Below are 16396 nucleotides of genomic sequence, written 5' to 3'. Positions count from 1 at the left end.
ATTTATTAATTAGAAGGACTCATGCCAGAAAGCTGAAAGGTCAAAAGCACAAAGCCCAAATCATCCAGCCTAGTCTGCTGCACCAGAGAACTATCACTGGATGACTTAACTAAGTGATAACAAAACACTACCAGCAAAGGGAAGAGAAACAGCCACCTCTTGCTTCGTACTGAGGAAACTGATGACAAGGAAAGTGTGGAAACAGAGGTCTAACCCTTTCAGGCTCACCAGTTGGTTTGCCATCCTTCTCCTGCACAGTTCTGGTTCTACTACCCTTTCCCCAGCTCTGCAAAAGGGGAGAATCAGTTCTCTATTTTATCCTCCCAGGCATGCATATGCCATATAGAGAGGATGGGCTAGAGAAGCACAGAGCAAGCATCTGTTTGCTTCAGGGCACCCTCTCTGTAAAACCCTGTGTGGTTAACCAGAGGGTCATTCCAATTCTGAATTACCTTGTCAACGACATTTGGAAGTCAGTCCATGTCCTCAGGATTGGATATCACTTTTTTCATCTTAAACCTGCTTTGTTTTCTTCTGTTCAACCCATCTGATTTAATGTACTAATGAATTTTAAAAAATATGTATAAGGGGAGGTAAAGACAATCAGAATTAGCTTCTCTGAAAGTTACTGCTGTCACTTCAAATGTAGACTTCTCTGTATTGGGCAGTCATGTAAAAGGCTTTAGAGTTGCTTCTTCTTCTTCTTTTAATTCCAAAGAATCAAAAAATGAAGACATGCTTTTCAAATGACTTACTTGAAGACTTGTCATTTAGAGTGAGTCTGTGATTTTCTTGAAACCAAATTCTCCTGACTCACAGTGACCCAGAATCTAATTTTATACACAAGCCTATGAATTCCTCTTTTGAATCTTTCTGATAAGGCTTATTTTGCTCTTTAAAGAAACAAATGAATTGTAACTTGGAGCGTTTGATCTCTTGATATTAAATATTATAATGCCACTAAATAAGAAGCCAGAGCTCTCAGTAGGAAACTAGTTGAATCAATCATGATCGACCATACTACAAAGTATTATGAAGCTTTTTAAAATAATGAATTAGATTTATGTGTATTGACCTAGAGAAATGATTCTCAATTTTGGATCTAATGACATTTTGGACCAGATAATTCTTTGCTGTGGGAGCTGTCCTTTGCATTGCAGGATGTTAACAGTAAACTTGGCCTCCACCTACTAGATGCCAGTAGCAACCTCCCTCCCCTCACCAGTCATGACAATCAAAAATGTCTCCAGACATTGCCCCCTGGAGGGCAAAACTGCTCCCAGTTCTAGAAAACCACTAATCTAGAGTGATATGCAAGATATAGCAAGTGAAGAAGCAAGTTGCAAAACAGAGTACAGACCCTTTTTGTTAAAAAAAAAAAAGTGTATAAACAATGGTTACATTATATCGGATTGGATTGGAGGGGCAAGGAGGGAAGCATCTTAACTTTTTCCATTTAACAAAACAAAAGAAGCAAAAACTAAAACACTCTAGTTAGGAAAAACTAAAAAGAGGAGACACAAGTAGTTAAAATAGTCTGTAGCTAATTGCTAGGGTTTAATATTAAACATATAAATTTTCCACTTCTTAATGATTTCTGAGTTATCAAATTCCTGTGGAATCCTGGAGAAATGTGTCACTCATATCAGAAGAACCCCAACTCTTCTTTGTCTCACTGACAATATCCTCTTCCACTACTCCTAAAATATTACCTTCTCCGGGCAGGCATCCTTCTGCAGACTTGTATGGCAAAAGTGGATTTTACGCTATCAGTTTGTCCTAATTTCTTTTTATTAGCATTCTTCACACATTTAGCTATTTCTCTTCAAAAATCTGAGCTGACTGTCCACTCTTCCGCATTCTCTTAAAGTTCCACCATTTCTTTCTTACGTCACTTCCAGCCCCCGACTCCTGGGATTTAAGCTATCTTATTCTTTTCTTTTTATTGTTTTTTAACATCTTTATTGGATTATAATTGCTTTACGAGGGTGTGTTAGTTACTGCTGTATAACAAAGTGAATCAGCTATATGTATACCTATATCCCCATATCCCCTCCCTCTTGCATGTCCCTCCCACCCTCCCTATCCCACCCCTCTAGGTGGTCACAAAGCACCGAGCTGATCTCCCTGTGCTATGCGGCTGCTTCCCACTAGCTATCTATTTTACGTTTGGTAGTGTATATATGTCCATGCCACTCTCTCACTTCGTCCCAGCTTACCCTTCCCCCTCCCCGTATCCTCAAGTCTATTCTCTACGTCTGCGTCTTTATTCCTGACCTGTCCCTAGGTTCTTCAGAACCATTTTTTTTCTTTTTTTAGATTCCATGTATATGTGTTAGCATATGGTATTTGTTTTTCTCTTTCTGACTTACTTCACTCTGTATGACAGACTCTAGGTCCATCCACCTCACTACAAATAACTCAGTTTCGTTTCTTTTTATGGCTGAGTAATATTCCATTGTATATATGTGCCACATCTTTATCCATTGTATATATGTGCCACATCTTCTTTATCCATTGTGTATATGTGCCATATCTTCTTTATCCATTCATCTGTTGATGGACACTTAGGTTGCTTCCATGTCCTGCCTATTGTAAATAGAGCTGCAATGAACATTTTGGTACATGACTCTTTTTTGAATTATGGTTTTCTCAGGGTATATGCCCAGTAGTGGGATTGCTGGGTCATATGGTAGTTCTATTTTTAGTTTTTTAAGGAACCTCCATACTGTTCTCCAAAGTGGCTATATCAATTTACATTCCCACCAACAGTGCAAGAGGGATCCCTTTTCTCCACACCCTCTCCAGCATTTATTGTTTGTAGATTTTTTTGATGATGGCCATTCTGACTGGTGTAAGGTGATACCTCACTATAGTTTTGATTTGCATTTCTGTACTGATTAGTGATGTTGAGCATCCTTTCATGTGTTTGTTGGCAGTCTGTATATCTTCTTTGGAGAAATGTCTATTTAGGTCTTCTGCCCATCTTTGGATTGGGTTTTTGGGTTATTTTTGATATTGAGCTGCATGAGCTTAAGCTATCTTATTCTTAATTTTAGTCTCCAAATACATCTTTCAGAAGGCTTTTTAAAAGTCCTTTCAGACTTCTTTAAATCTAAGTATTTTAAAATATCTACAGGCCACTCTAGAGTATTTTAATTCTGGCTGAATAATAATAAATTAGTTAACTGGCATGGCCATGACATATGAGGATATGACTTACACAGTTTTCTCATTAACTGAGGAGTCACTTTGTGTTCTTTACTTCTATGCCCATGAACATCAGCACGTATAGGTACTTGACTGATGCATCCCAGACCTACAGTATTTCAGAGGAATCTCATGGTCACACAGAAGGCCAAGGAGTTAGTTTTCTTGGCTTTATCAGCTCTTCCTGAATTCCACCTGCAATTTATGCCTTTATGATGGACCTGGTTGCCTGAGAGTTCCTGTTGACAAAGAGCCAAGGTTCACAAACAAGGAACATTGACTGTATGTTTACTCGGGGCCAGGATTTGTGCTAAGCTTAATATGCATTTTCCAATTCAATCCTCTAACTTTCTGAATTAGATACTATTATACCTATTCTTGGCTAAGAGTGATTCCCTAGGCTACTGAGTTAGCTGGTGACTGCTTGATGGAGAAACTGTGCTCTAGGGAGCCACGGTGCCACCACAGTGGAAGCACGTACTGACGGAAAGAGAGAAGAATGGGGCTCTGAGTTCTGCACTGCCACCATCCATCCCCCTTTAACAAAAGCAACTCAGTTTTCGTTTGCTTTATAAATTGAAATTCCTCACAACATTTCACCAAGAAAAAATGGGTTTTCCTGAAGCAGGGACAGTGTGAAAACCACTCCTGAACCATACTGGTGGTGGGGCTAAGGTCTTGCCAAAACTTAGAGCCATCTACATGGTCTTCAGATCCAAAAAATGCTGGCGCACCTTTTCTAATCTCCCACAGGACCATACACCAAGGACCGTTAAAATATTGTCAAGTAACCTCTGAACCACATAATCAATGCATCAAATTGTGCTAGCATTTACCACGGTACACAGCTCTCCAATAATAACTTCCTATATGTAAGGATTACAGTATAAGATTAATGGTGAAAGTTATCTCTTTAGAGAGTCAAGTTCCTTTAGGGCCACCAATTATTAACAACTTCCTTGGGGAAGCTGACGATCCTGAAAATCTCCAATCATTTTCTATTTTAAAAAATAGGTAACCTTTAAAAGACACTTCCTTGCATCTTAGGATTTCTACCTAAAAAGAGAAAGATGTCAGCTCAGTTGAAAAGTGTTTATTGAGCACTTACTATGTGCCAGGCTAGATATCTTTGAAAACTAGAAAATTACCATATGATTCTTTTAAACATGACTCTAATTTAGAAGGGACTGATGAATTTACTATAACAAAGTATAAGCAAGAATAATTCATATATACTCCTCCAAAATAGCTCACCATTTTTCCTAGTAGTACTGACATGAGAAGAAAATGTATAACCATGGATATAGCTCTAAGAAATTTAATGCATTTTTGAGACTTCCCTGGTGGCGCAGGGGTTAAGAATCCGCCTACCAATGCAGGGGACACGGGTTCAAGCCCTGGTCTGGGAAGATCCCACATGCTGCAGAGCAGCTAAGCAAGCCCATGTGCCACAACTACAGAGCCTGCACTCTAGAGCCCGCGAGCCACAACTACTGAGCCCACGTGCCACAACCACTGAAGCCCGTGTGCCTAGAGTCCGTGCTCCACAACAGGAGAAGCCACCGCAATGAGAAGCCCGTGCACCCCAACGAAGAATAGCCCCCGCTCGCTGCAACTAGAGAAAGCCCGCGCGGCAACAAGACCCAACGCAGCCAAAAATAAATAAATAAATTTTAAAAAAAGATATTACACAGATATAGACTGTATTTCCCCACACTGTACATTAAAAAAAAAGAAATTTAATGCATTTTTGTAAATCATTACGTTTCACTTATTAAAATTAAGCCTTGAAATATTTACCAATGATCACTGAAAGGCAAAGCAACTAGTGGGTTGTAAGAGATTGCTATTAGCGCATCCAACAATAAGGACTGAATGCTGGTAGCTTCTTCAACTCCTTTCACAATTATGTTTCATGTGGAGAGTTCACTTGTATCGCTTCCTAAACTGTTCATCATTTGGAAACAACTCATTCTCTCTTCTTATCTCACTCTGTCTTCTAATTGATAATATTAGATAAGAGCTTCTCAACCTCTGCAGTACTGACATTTTGGTCTGGGTAATTCTTTGTTGGGAGAACGCATCATATTCTTGGTTTACAATGCACCTTGAGCATTGTAAATGCTTAACAGCATCTCTGGTCTCTACCCACTAGGTGCCAGTAGCCTCCCCTGCCCCACAGGTTGTGACAACCATATGTCTCCAGACATTGGCAAATGTCCCCTGATGGGCAAAATCCCCCCCTTTCCTGTTTGAGAATGACTTTATTAGACAAATATAATGGAAATCATCTTCTTGAGGGGGAGGAGGAGGGAGTGTCCAAAGATTAGGTTCTGTCTGTGAAAACAGAACACATGTGCATAAACAAGATTCAAACTGTGATACTGTGAAAAAAATAAGCTAGACAAAAAAAAATTATTCTGGGGAGGGTAGCTACATTTGATTAAGTCAGCAAGAAAGGCCTCTCCAAGATGACTTTTGAGCTGATACCTAAAGAATGAGGAGAAGCTAATAAGGAAATGAGGAGAAAGTATGTTCCCGGCAGAGGGAAGAGCATATGCAAAGTCTGAGGTGGGAGAGGGCTTGGCACTCTTAAGAAATGGAAAGGAGACCCACAGAGGTGGGAGCCGGGTAGGCAAGATAAACAGCGAAATGCAATGGGATCGGAGAGATGGGAATGGGCCAGATCATGCAAGGTGGGGAAATCAGGGGATGCTTCCCTGCAGAGGTGACCCACTGGGGTGAGGTGTAAAGGAAGAGAAGAAGCTAACTGAGCTAGAAAAGAGAGAAGAGCATCGTATGCAGAGAAGAAGAACTTGTACAAAGTCACATAGCATAAGGAAGCGTATCACGGATAAGTAAGGGAGAGGTCAGCGTTACTGGCCAGGGAAAGCGAGGCTCGCTGTGAAGCTGGAGAGGCAAGTAATGGCCAAAAGTAACAGGCCTTGTAATCCATCCTAGATTTTGTTCACAATGTAGAAGGATGCCACTCAAAGTTTAAAGGCTTGGTACCTATCCAGTGATGTTACTCATTCCAATAAGTATTAACTGATCAGGGGACTTCCCTGGTGGTCCAGTGGTTACGACTCTGCCTTCCAGTGCAGGGGGTGCGGGTTCCATCCCTGGTCGGGGAGCTAAGATCCCAGATGCTTTGCAGCCAAAACACCAAAACATAAAACAGAAGCAATATTGTAACAAATTCAATTAAAACTTTAAAAATGGTCCACATCAAAAAAAAAAAATCTTAAAAAAAAATACTATCAACGGACAAAGGATTAATCTCCAAAATATATAAACAGCTCATTCAGCTGAATATTAAAAAAACAAACAACCCAATCCAAAAATGGGCAGAAGACCTAAACAGACATTTCTCCAAAGAAGACATGCAGGTGGCCAAGAAGCACATGAAAAGCTGCTCAACATCACTAATTATTAGAGAAATGCAAATCAAAACTACAGTGAGGTATCACCTCACACCAGTTAGAATGGGCATCATCAGAAAATCTACAAACAACAAATGCTGGGGAGGGTGTGGAGAAAAGGCAACCCTCTTGCACTGTTGGTGGGAATGTAAATTGATACAGCCACTATGGAGAACAGTATGGAGGTTCCTTAAAAAACTAAAAATAGAATTACCATATGATGCAGCAATCCCACTACTGGGCATATACCCAGGGGAAACCATAAATCAAAAAGACACACGCACCCCAATGTTCACTGCAGCACTATTTACAATAGCCAGGTCATGGAAGCAACGTAAATGCCCATCGACAGATGAATGGATAAAGAAGATGTGGTACATATATACAATGGAATATTTCTCAGCCATAAAAAGGAACGAAATTGGGTCATTTGTAGAGACGTGGATGGACCTAGAGACTGTCATACAGAATGAAGTATGTCAGAAAGAGAAAAACGGATATCGTATATTAACGCATATATGTGGAACCTAGAAAAATGGAACAGATGAACCAGTTTGCAGGGCAGAAATAGAGACACAGATGTAGAGAACAAACGTATAGACACCAAGGGGGGAAAGTGGCAGGGGCTGGGGGTGGTGGTGTGATGAATTGGGCGATTGGGATCGACATGTATACACTAATATGTATAAAATAGATAACTAATAAGAACCTGCTGTGTAAAAAATAAATAAAATAAAATTCAAAAAAGAAAGTATTAACTGATCATACTTCATGGGCATCCATCACTTGTGGACAACTTGGATTTAATTATAAATAGTATAAATATATAGCCTAACACCTCAACTTATGTTTTGGAGAGTACTCAAGGATTAGTTTTTGCAGTCAGAAAGGTCATTCAGAATGGGCAGGCCATGGACTTCTAACAGGAAGCACATTGCCTTCTATCTATAAGTACAACTTAACGAAGCCTTTGCGCAACGATGCCTTGATGGTTTGTCCGTGTCTTGGTTGGGGGAGTGCTCAGCTGAGGCTTGCTTCTCTCTCTACCTGATGAAAGAGCCTCTTTGTCTTTTGTTTTTTTAAAACAGGAAACCAAGGAACGGGAAATTTGGGGTAGAGGTCCCCCGTTTTCTTAAATTGCCTGAAATCCAGTCTATTATTGAACGTTAATCATTTGAGTGAACGGTTAAATATCTGAATAATTTTATATTCAAAAGGAAACTTTACATCACTAGCATAAATTAAAAACTGGAATCACCATAATCAACGGAATGCCAGATAAATACTAAGTAAAGGAAATACTGAATAATTCCATTACAGTCCATCTAAATATGCAGGCCTGCCTAAGGTTCTGAGCCAGAGTTCTGCTCTCTTTTTTAAAAAGGATGAGAGAGAGACGTGAAAGACTCATTAGCCCCAGACTGAGACTTCCTTCTTGACTTAAGATTGAAAGAGAACGGAAAGGGGAAAAAACGTCCCTACTGTGTAAATCACCGTGTTATATTACCATGTCCATACTTCATATAAAATATGTGGGGTTTGGGGGGATGGGAATGGTTTGCTCTTATTTCTTTAGCCAAGAAAACTCTCCCTCCTCTACATAATCAAATCTTTTTCACTCCTACTTTCGGGCCTGTCCCTCCACGAAGTCCTCTCAGAATGAATTTCCCTTTCCTTCCCATGCCTGGAATTTATCTTTGTGATGCATACCTGGTGACGCCTAATCACACATCCTCCTGTTTTGCGTTTTTGTTTCTTTTACAAATGTAAGATATAAGCTTTAGAATAGATTTTTAAGTACCACCCCTTATTCTATTTTATCTATTGATATTTTTACTCAGTTCAGTGATGCTCACTTCCATCTGAGTCGATTTTATCACAAAGGATTTTTAAAACTCTAACATGCAAATGTATTTAATACACCTTCCATCTACATTTACAAGTAAATATTCTCTGTAACAATGTAATATCAGATTTTTATAATAAAGGGTAACATCTAATTAAGAAGCAAATAACCCAAATATATTAGAAAGTGCGACTAAATACATTTTCACTATGCGGTTTTTTAATCAATATTTCTTGAGAAATGGAGTAATTAATTATCGGTAATAAAAACTGCTTTGTATTAATAAATATCAGAGAACTACAAATAGGAAATCCAGTAATTTTATGCTCAATTATTTAGTTATGTCCTATAGCGAGGTTAAAATTTTATTTCCAAATAAACAATCAATCAACATTTACGCATAGCGAGTGCATTCCTAACCCAAATAGAAACTGAAACAAACACAGTCGTGCCAAATACACCAATGATAATTACAGACCTACATACCCTAAAGGTTATATTTATCAAAATATCTGCACCGAAATAGATACTTTTTACTTAATAACTACTCTCAGGGTTATAATCAAACATACCTACACATGAAAGTTTTGTGAAAACCAGTCTTCCCCAAAGTTAATAGTTTCTTAGCAAAATAAAAATTTCAAGTTTATCATAAAACAATGGTATTTTCTTATGTACCCTCTAACTCCTTTGTTTTACCAAGGAGTCAGCTCTGTGTTGATTTTATTCAATCCTAAATTAAAATTTTAAAGAGGAATTCCATTTTTACAGCTGTTGATACTTTAAACCTCCTCCCCACCTCCATTTTTATTTAGTATTAAGGTACGTTCTTAATAACAAATAAATATTCTTTCATTATCCTTTCATTCATTCATATATTCCACAAATATAATATTTATTGAGAGCCTCGTGTATTCCAGCCCAGACACTGTTCCAGGCCTGAGGATGACAGTAGCAAACGAGACAGATGAGGGGACAGGACAGGCCGTAAACGAGCAAAGGAGACTGTTTCTAAGGGTGACAAGTGAGGCCACAGTACAGGAGTAACTCTCATCCCTCTAAAAACTGTTTGACCCATCAAGCCAGTTTTATTTGGGAATCTGAGTGATGTAGAATGGTGTGTCTTCTGTCCCTAACCCACAGGGAAATACTGCCAACGCTATAGAAGATTAGAACTGTAGAGTATATATGTTAAAAACAAGATACAGGGAAATAAACCATAGCCTAACTTTTTAATAACATGTTTCCTTGAATGGGATAAATCAACCAAGTAATCACATGTTGCCCTTCACAAGAGCTAACTGGGTTTTGTAGAAGTTTGGAACACGCCCCTCCTTTAATACATGATCCTAAAGTTAACTCAACCTTAAAGACAACACTCATACGTTTGGGGTCAGTAGGCCTCTCTAGGCAGAGAATAAAGAATATTTCTTTTAAGCCGTGTATGGTACAAGGTTATTTGCTCTACCAAAAAAGGCAGCTCGTAAAATGTCTGTGGCTTGGGTATTTTGGGTAGACGATTGTCCAGGTGTAGCAACAGTTAATTAAAGTGGACTTTGGACAGCATGCCTCTTTGAAGCAGTCATCAGACTCCGAAGTTTTGTATTACATGGAAGAGACACTGCTGATCGAGAACTCAGTTTGATAAATGATCGGTCTCTAATGATTAAGAACAATATATAGCACCTAGTAAGTGCTCAGCAAATGCCTTCTAGAGTTAATATGGTTTTAATTATATACTTTGGGCTTGGCACAGATAGGTTCCGTTCCACTCAAAGTGAGTTATTTTGCTTATGTAAGATGTGCCTTTTCTATTGTTAATTTACAATAAGAATACGTTTCGACCATGACCTGACCAAAAATAAACATTACTGAGTTAATCATTCAATTTGTATGAGAACTTGTTGGTCCCCCCAATGGCTAAATGGTAATCGTCCTGTGGAATTTAGCTCTGCCGCCTCTATTGACAATGGCAATGAACCTGTCCATAACAATAATAAGGGCTTGTTTTAATAGAACGTTCCATGCATTAAACACATTAATGACCCATGAAATAACTGTTTTATCTGTAACACATTAAGCTACATTGCTAAAACGATGTATTAATTGAAAAGTCTGCGATTTCTCTTAACGTAAGATTTTGGATAGTACAAAAATGGCATGAAAGTTATTTTGTGAAAATAAAAATAATTCAGAATTAGACCCCTACTAAATGACTGTACGAAAAAATCAAAACTTCTAAAATAAGCCTGGTAATTTTAGGAGTATTATTTTGATACATTCTTATTTTTCTGATCAAAAATGATGTCTGTCTGGATTATGACATAAGAGCTTTGTGAATATTTTAAAAGCTGGTACTTTCCTTCTCTGTGTGCATACCTTCTGTAGGACTTTTTTCTCTCTCATTCTCTTTCCTTAACGGGTACAGAGACTGCCATACCCAAATTTAGCTCCCTTACTTCCATCTTTGTCAATTTTCTAGTACTATGTTTGATATTATCAGAGCACCAGTAGTGTTCTCTATAAACATGTGCTATCGCAATTAAGTCCAAAGCAACATCAAACAGAAAACGTCGCTCTTCCAAACACGAAACATAATGCACGAAGAAAAAATATGGGAATTATCAGTGTGTTTTATAAATTCTCTTTTGGGGGGCATACAAAATATCAGACTAGAGACAATTATGTTACTGTCTGTTTCTTGGATATCAAAGAGAATTTTGAAATTCATCAAAGCTAACCTTCTGTTATGTACAACAGGCTAAGCTGAAAAGAATGTTAACAAGTTCAATTTTCATTCAATCAGCACTACTGCTCTCTGAAATGTTTCATTGCAGGAAAGAAATAAAAATAATCTATATGGTAATTATGAGGATGAATCCCCCAGTAACTTTCAGCTACATGAAAGGTCAGTTCTATTCAAGATATTTTATCAGTCCCCTGCACATACTACTGTCCTGTCATTTTAAATCTGAACAGCATTTTATTTTCCCATTTACTGCTACCTGCAGAATTAAGTACTTAAGCCAAATAAGAAAAAAAAAAAAAGAAATGTTGAATGCTGGCAAAGGCTATAATAGCATAGAGATAAATCGTTCAGCTGCTCTCTCAAGCCTCTAGGGCTGCAGATTTTTCTTCTCCTGGTGCACTGTGGGTATTCAAAACTTGTTCAACATGATTTCATTTCATTTCAGGCACTGCCTGAGAAAACTAAATTACAGAATCAATCATACAGAAGGTCAGAGTGAGACTTCATTACAAGTATTGCATGCTTGCATGAATATCTTTCATTTATGACTGACCCAATATGTCACAATAGCTGTCTAGTAAAAATAATCCACTTTCTGAAATTGATGTACTACTGATGTCAATGCTACTCAGCAGGCTGGGCAGATTATAGAGAGGTGTTAAAAAAAAAAAAAAGAAAGAAACCTTTTGGAGCGCACGTTGTAGATTTTTAGGATTGCAATCTTTTGTAGATTAAAATAATTTCCAGATGATCATCTAAACTGACAATAATGCTTAGAGGTAACCAAACTATGACTGTTGATTTCAACTTGCCAGCGACACCCTGTGTGAAAATACACATATCCACAACAAGCAAATCAAGGTTGTTCTTTGAAGTCACAAACGCATCGACTTTCAATTTTTTCAACAATTCGCTTTTGAATACCAGGGCATTATTTGCATATTTTGAAATGGGAATGCTAATCATTAGACTCTTTTTAATCTCCCCTTTTCTTTTTTGTTCCTGCTTTCTGTTTTTTAAATATAATGGCAGAAACTTAAGGAAGATAAACATGTTGTGCTGGTTGCCAACAAAAATGCAGCTAATCAGTGATGTGACAAACTGTCACTCTTTCTAAAGGAAAACCAGTGAAGCTCTGAAGAAAAGCTGGTTCAATACCCCATAAACAAGCTGGCTTTTCTTCTTATATGAAAGTCTTAATTCACCATAGCAATCCTTAACAGACAGCCATATTCATTTGGATAATAAAACTTCTTACTTGCATAAGGTATGATAGCCGGTGCACACTGGGAAGCCGAGTGCATGATGTATAAAGTATTATTTATTATTTTTCTGGTGACCTTCCTAAGGGAAATCTCCGAGGAGCTGCTGTGGAGCATTATGATGTCGCCAGCCACCTCGGTACCCGGAGGGAAATATAGAAGAACCTTGACATAACCTATTTTTAACCATGCCTCTGGCGATTCTGAATTCAAGTTTATAGGTGAACATGTCAGGTAGTACATAGAACAAAGCCAACGACACATTGTATTCATCATAATTCTGTCCTGGTACATTTTATTTTTTCCAACATTTGTGATTTAAAATCCCATGACATTTCTTCAAGGTGAAATTCTACTAGAATTTTCAACAAGATTAGTTTGTTTCCAGCCAAAATAAATACCATTTGGGTTCAGCAAAACTTCAGAAAGGCTCCAATAAATGTGATGAGGTCCATGTAAATACCATGACAACAATTTTCACTTGGCTAAAGTACTCATACTTTTAAAAATCAATGAAATAATTCAACGGCTTGAGTGATTAGCAATACATTACAAAAGAAGCATTAAAAATTGAGTCCTCTCTTCCAATGCCAGCCCGTGAAAGCACTGTTCTTTAAGTGTATGTGAATATCATAATTATTTTATGATTCCATCTTTAGTTCTTTCCAATATAGTAAATTCAATTGACCATGAAATGAAATTTCATAGTCAAAATGCCTCCTTTACACTTTTTTTATAGCAGCAATAACAGTTTTATAGCTTTAAGGCAAGGTAATTCATCAGATGTTTAATTTAAAGGCAGATTCTTATATTATTAATAAATATTTACCAATTTAATAAAGCACACATTTTAGCATGCATTATATGGTCTTTTACCTATTTCCTTAACTCAAATGAGCCTCGCTGAGCATCTATGAATAATGGTGAACCCTGGGCAAACTCTCTTGGTGACTAAACACCCTTTTTATTTTTATTATTTTCCAGGCACAACATTGCAAGCCTCATTATAGAGGAACAGAGGACAGAACCCTCCCTTCCAGTGTCAAAGGGACAAAAATGTAAGAAAGTTCACAGGAAACAATTATTTGTGATGGCGAAGAACGTTTATGAATACTTAATGACCATTTCCTGACTGTTCCCTGCATTCTTTTCTGACAAAAAAGTAAAAATAAAAACCCTGATGTTCAGCTCAGACACAAAAGATCACAGGCAAAGAAAATTATGTTGCCGCAATCCTATTTGGGAAAGTAATCTTATATTTCAGAGAGCACACTGAATCTTTGCACTGCTAATCCACTACATATTTGGCAATCATCTGTTGTTATCTGGGGAATTAACAATGAAACCAATAAACATCGCTGGCATGGTCATAATGTGCACAGAAATATGTAAACAAGCAATAGGAATTGTTTTTTGTTATACCAACACATCTGTTTCATTTTATCAGGGTTAAAAAAAAAGCCCTATAAACTATTAATCTTGTTTTAAAATGTCTGCCTAGTACCTCACCTAGATAGACACAAATGCATTACATACTATGGTAGAGAAAAAAAAAAAACAATCCCAGCAGATGAGCTTAAAATACTTAAGCAGATTTACTCTGGTGATTGCTAACTATAATTGCACACTAAGAAAAACAGAACCGAAATTATTGCATTAGTAACCTTGGCTCTCTGGAGGGCCTTACTTGATGTTTACGACAATAAATACCACAATTAGGTATACTTCACACAATAACCTGCTCTATATTTTTCTCTGCTGGTTATAAGCAATTATTCTTTCTCCCTTTCTCTGTACCACAGTTTGATATTTCATCTCAGATAGGAGCAAATCATGTATCATAAACGTGATGCTTTGATCCAACAAATGCAAAAGACCCGGGCGCTTGATAAGGGCTTCCATTTCTAAAAACTCTCCTGGGCAAACTTTCAACTCAAGTACACCTCTTTGTCAAACCAAAGGCAAGGGGAGATGGGCTGCTTTCAAACCAATGAATCAGACTTCTCAGAAACTCATTTCAAACCAGAAGGATCTTGTTGGGTCCTCCTCTTTCAAGTCAACCAACCCAGCGCGCTCTTGTCCCACACCAGGGATTAATCCACTACCTGCATTTAAACGGCATTGGGAGGAACAATCCACACGTCCTCCGGTGGATAGGCACGAGCATGTTATAGCACATGGGCTCTCAGGTCTTTACCCTGAGAAGGACAAACAATAACTAAAACACTTTCAAGCAGTAAATTTGCTGCCTACCATATGCAACCCACTGCTATGAAGCACGCCATCTTGTTCCACGAGATTTCTTGAGATTGTAATGGAAGGAAGATCCAGGCTTTGAGGGGGGAACTGGGGCGTGAATTCACTTCCCTGGGAAGGCAACGGATCGCTGAGGCCTTGAAAAGGTAGAAGTACATCAGGCATGCCCAGAGCGGGGTCCGACTCTGGAGGTGGCGTGATCGGGGGTATTTCAAACTCCTCATCTCCGAGGCTTGGTGTATGGAACGTCTGCTAAAGGAAACAAAATACAGATATCTTCATATTCTCTTCCTATATCTTATTTCTCCTTGGAGGGAAAACGAAAGATTTCGCATGAAAATACTACAGAGCTAGGCCAAATATTGATTTCTCAAATGAAAATACCTTAAACACAGATTTCCATATATAAAGTTTTGCTGATCATTCTGATTAAAGATTTGAGTCTCATTATCATATGATTTTAATGGAGTATCAGTATTAACAGTTTTTTAATGCGTACTTAATTAGCAACATCTGTCTTTGTTGTTAGTTGGAGCACCAGCGACATTAGATTTGGCTATATAACAAATTACCACTTTATTGATATGTTAGTGAAACGGCTCAAACGCTTACATTATCCACATGCTTCATCAAAGGCTGACGATTTTGTGGAGCACACATTCGACATTAATCCAGAAGTGAACATTACACATATTTACTTTCTGCCACAACATATAAAACAAGTGATATTGAATGTATGGTTTGCTTTTTAAATTTCCTTATTGGTATATCCTCAAGTGCAATGGATGCTTCCACGGAAATTGTTACTGTTTGTAATAAAGCATTTCATATAAGGATTATCAGAGTACATATATCCACGGCTTTTATTTAAATTGTAAGGAGAGTTATTTTCTTTTATAGGAAGATTTTTCTATGTATTTATCAGAACACTTTTCTTCCAGTCTTCAGCTTTTTTTTTTTTTTTTTTGCGGTACGCGGGCCTCTCACCGTTGTGGCCTCTCCCGTTGCAGAGCACAGGCTCCGGACGCGCAGGCTCAGCGGCCATGGCTCACGGGCCCAGCCGCTCCGCGGCATGTGGGATCTTCCCGGACCGGGGCACAAACCCGTGTCCCCAGCATCGGCAGGCGGATTCCCAACCACTGAGCCACCAGGGAAGCCCCAGTCTTCAGCTTTTAAAGACCATAGAACGAGCATAGAGATATATTGATAGAAATGTTCTAATTCCATGGATGTTGCTCAATTACCTAGACATGTGTTACTTCTCAAGACCTAAGTAAATAATGCATTGTTTTCTTCACGTCTACTTAGAGTCTCAAAGATAGTGTCTTCACATAGGGCCTTGGGATGCAAATCAGGGCTGCCTTGCTGAACCCCATGAATTGTCTTTCTTAAAATAGAACTTGGATTTTGTAGGGAGAAGGGTCAAGGTCTAAAATATTTTTTTTGTAGGGTGAAGGGCTTCAGGGACAGCTCAGATACTTTTTATTCCTAGCTCAGAGGGTCAACATTATAGTTCATTTATTACTAATAGCATTTTTTGAAGAATGAATTGGTACCACATAGTTTGAATCTGTTGTAACTGGTTAAAAGAACTAATTAAGAGCTGAAAATCATCCTTCTTCAAGCTATCAATGATGATGTAACCTAAGAA

At 38.1% G+C, this 16396-nt stretch overlaps 1 protein-coding gene across 2 annotated transcripts in view; it reads right to left on the bottom strand.

Annotated features, from left to right (window-relative positions):
* The window catches only part of TOX3 (TOX high mobility group box family member 3), a gene marked incomplete at both ends in the record, with an annotated part of 105862 nt that overhangs the window by 11633 nt on the left and 77833 nt on the right, over positions 1-16396 (bottom strand). Inside the window, one exon of one of the 2 annotated variants that reach the window (XM_082862402.1) lies at positions 14743-14997. In XM_082862402.1, coding sequence (XP_082718528.1) covers positions 14743-14997 — 255 coding nt within the window. The remainder of the gene's footprint in view (positions 1-14742; positions 14998-16396) is intronic. The other variant, XM_082862401.1, reaches the window with a different exon arrangement.

This window comes from Leucopleurus acutus (assembly GCF_964270905.1).
Source record: "Leucopleurus acutus genome assembly, chromosome: 20".
Taxonomy (NCBI): Eukaryota; Metazoa; Chordata; class Mammalia; order Artiodactyla; family Delphinidae; genus Leucopleurus; species Leucopleurus acutus.
This window is presented reverse-complemented; position numbering and strand designations above follow the sequence as displayed.